Source organism: Octopus bimaculoides, chromosome 8 (genome assembly GCF_001194135.2).
Source record: "Octopus bimaculoides isolate UCB-OBI-ISO-001 chromosome 8, ASM119413v2, whole genome shotgun sequence".
NCBI classification, from domain to species: Eukaryota; Metazoa; Mollusca; class Cephalopoda; order Octopoda; family Octopodidae; genus Octopus; species Octopus bimaculoides.
In genome coordinates, this window is record NC_068988.1 from 81561197 (window position 1) to 81562415 (window position 1219).

Here is a 1219-nt window from a genome sequence, read left to right on the forward strand (position 1 = left end):
TATATATACATATATATACATGTGATGGGCTTCTTTCAGTTTCCATCTACCAAATCCACTCACAAGGTTTGGCTTGGTTGACCCAAGGCTATAATAGAAGGCATTTACCCAAGGTGTTGTGCAGTGGGACTGAACCTGGACCATGTGGTTGGGAAGCAAACTTCTTATCACACAGCCACACCTGCACCTCTTGTGCATATATTAGATATAAATATTACGCAATTTCATGAAGCAATTCCAAAAGTATGGAAAATTTTAGTTAAATAAACAGAAACTTTTACTCACCCAGCATCACTGTTGCCTTCAAGCTCAAAATATTCAAACTTAATTTTGATACGTTTATCACCAACAGCTTCAAAAATATATCGACAAGACACTAATTCTGGATAGCGAGATGGAAAGCCAGGAGATGTGAAAGTTCCAGATGTTTTCAGTTGACTGCGAAAAATTTCATGACACTCGGAAGCTGCAAAAAGACACAGGAAAAAAAAAACAGGTGTTAGTAAAGAAATAAAATTTTGCATTAATTTTCTCATAACTATTTGTTTTTCTACTTAGTTGGAGGACATTGATTCTCAATATCCTTCAAATGTACAACATTCTGCTGAAGTGATTTCCTGCAAAATAAATTCATCTATCACAATAGTTGGCAATGAATGAGCCTCTACTCAGTCACTTGGGCAAACTAGACATAATAGCTAAATATTCATCCAAAAATATACACTATATTTAAAATGGAATAAATTCAATGGAATACATCCACTGGTTTTCAAAAATAGAAATATCAATATTTCTAAGTCTCTCTAAAGGAGACTATGGCAACGGTACTGGATATAATAGTTATCACCAAGCCAACATGTCAGTCCCATGTATTCCACTGAATTTAGGTCCTCTGTACAGATGGTCAGTAGCGACACCTGCTGGGTTCGGCTGCTCTACATTGACAAGGAGCAATACCCCGAAACTAGTCTGTAGATGCCAGACCAGCAAGGGGAAGTGGCTGAGCTCCCCTGTTCGAAGGTTATTATGGACACTGGTTCGTGTGTCACATAGCTAGCTAGAGGTAATGGCCTCTTGGAGCTAATCAACGGCACCATTCGTCCTAATTTTGGGACTGCCATGTTAACTTGGCGATAACTATTAATATCCAGTACCGCTGCCGTAGTCTTCTTTAGAGAGACGTAGAAACATTAATATTTATATATATATATATATATAT

The 1219-nt window shown here is 37.4% G+C and overlaps 1 protein-coding gene across 1 annotated transcript in view; it reads right to left on the reverse strand.

The window, feature by feature from the left end:
• The window catches only part of LOC106870397 (tolloid-like protein 1), a gene marked incomplete at its 5' end in the record, with an annotated part of 261346 nt that overhangs the window by 106739 nt on the left and 153388 nt on the right, over nt 1-1219 (reverse strand). The window contains 1 exon segment of the mRNA XM_014916446.2: nt 286-466. Within this exon segment, the coding sequence (XP_014771932.1) occupies nt 286-466 (181 nt within the window).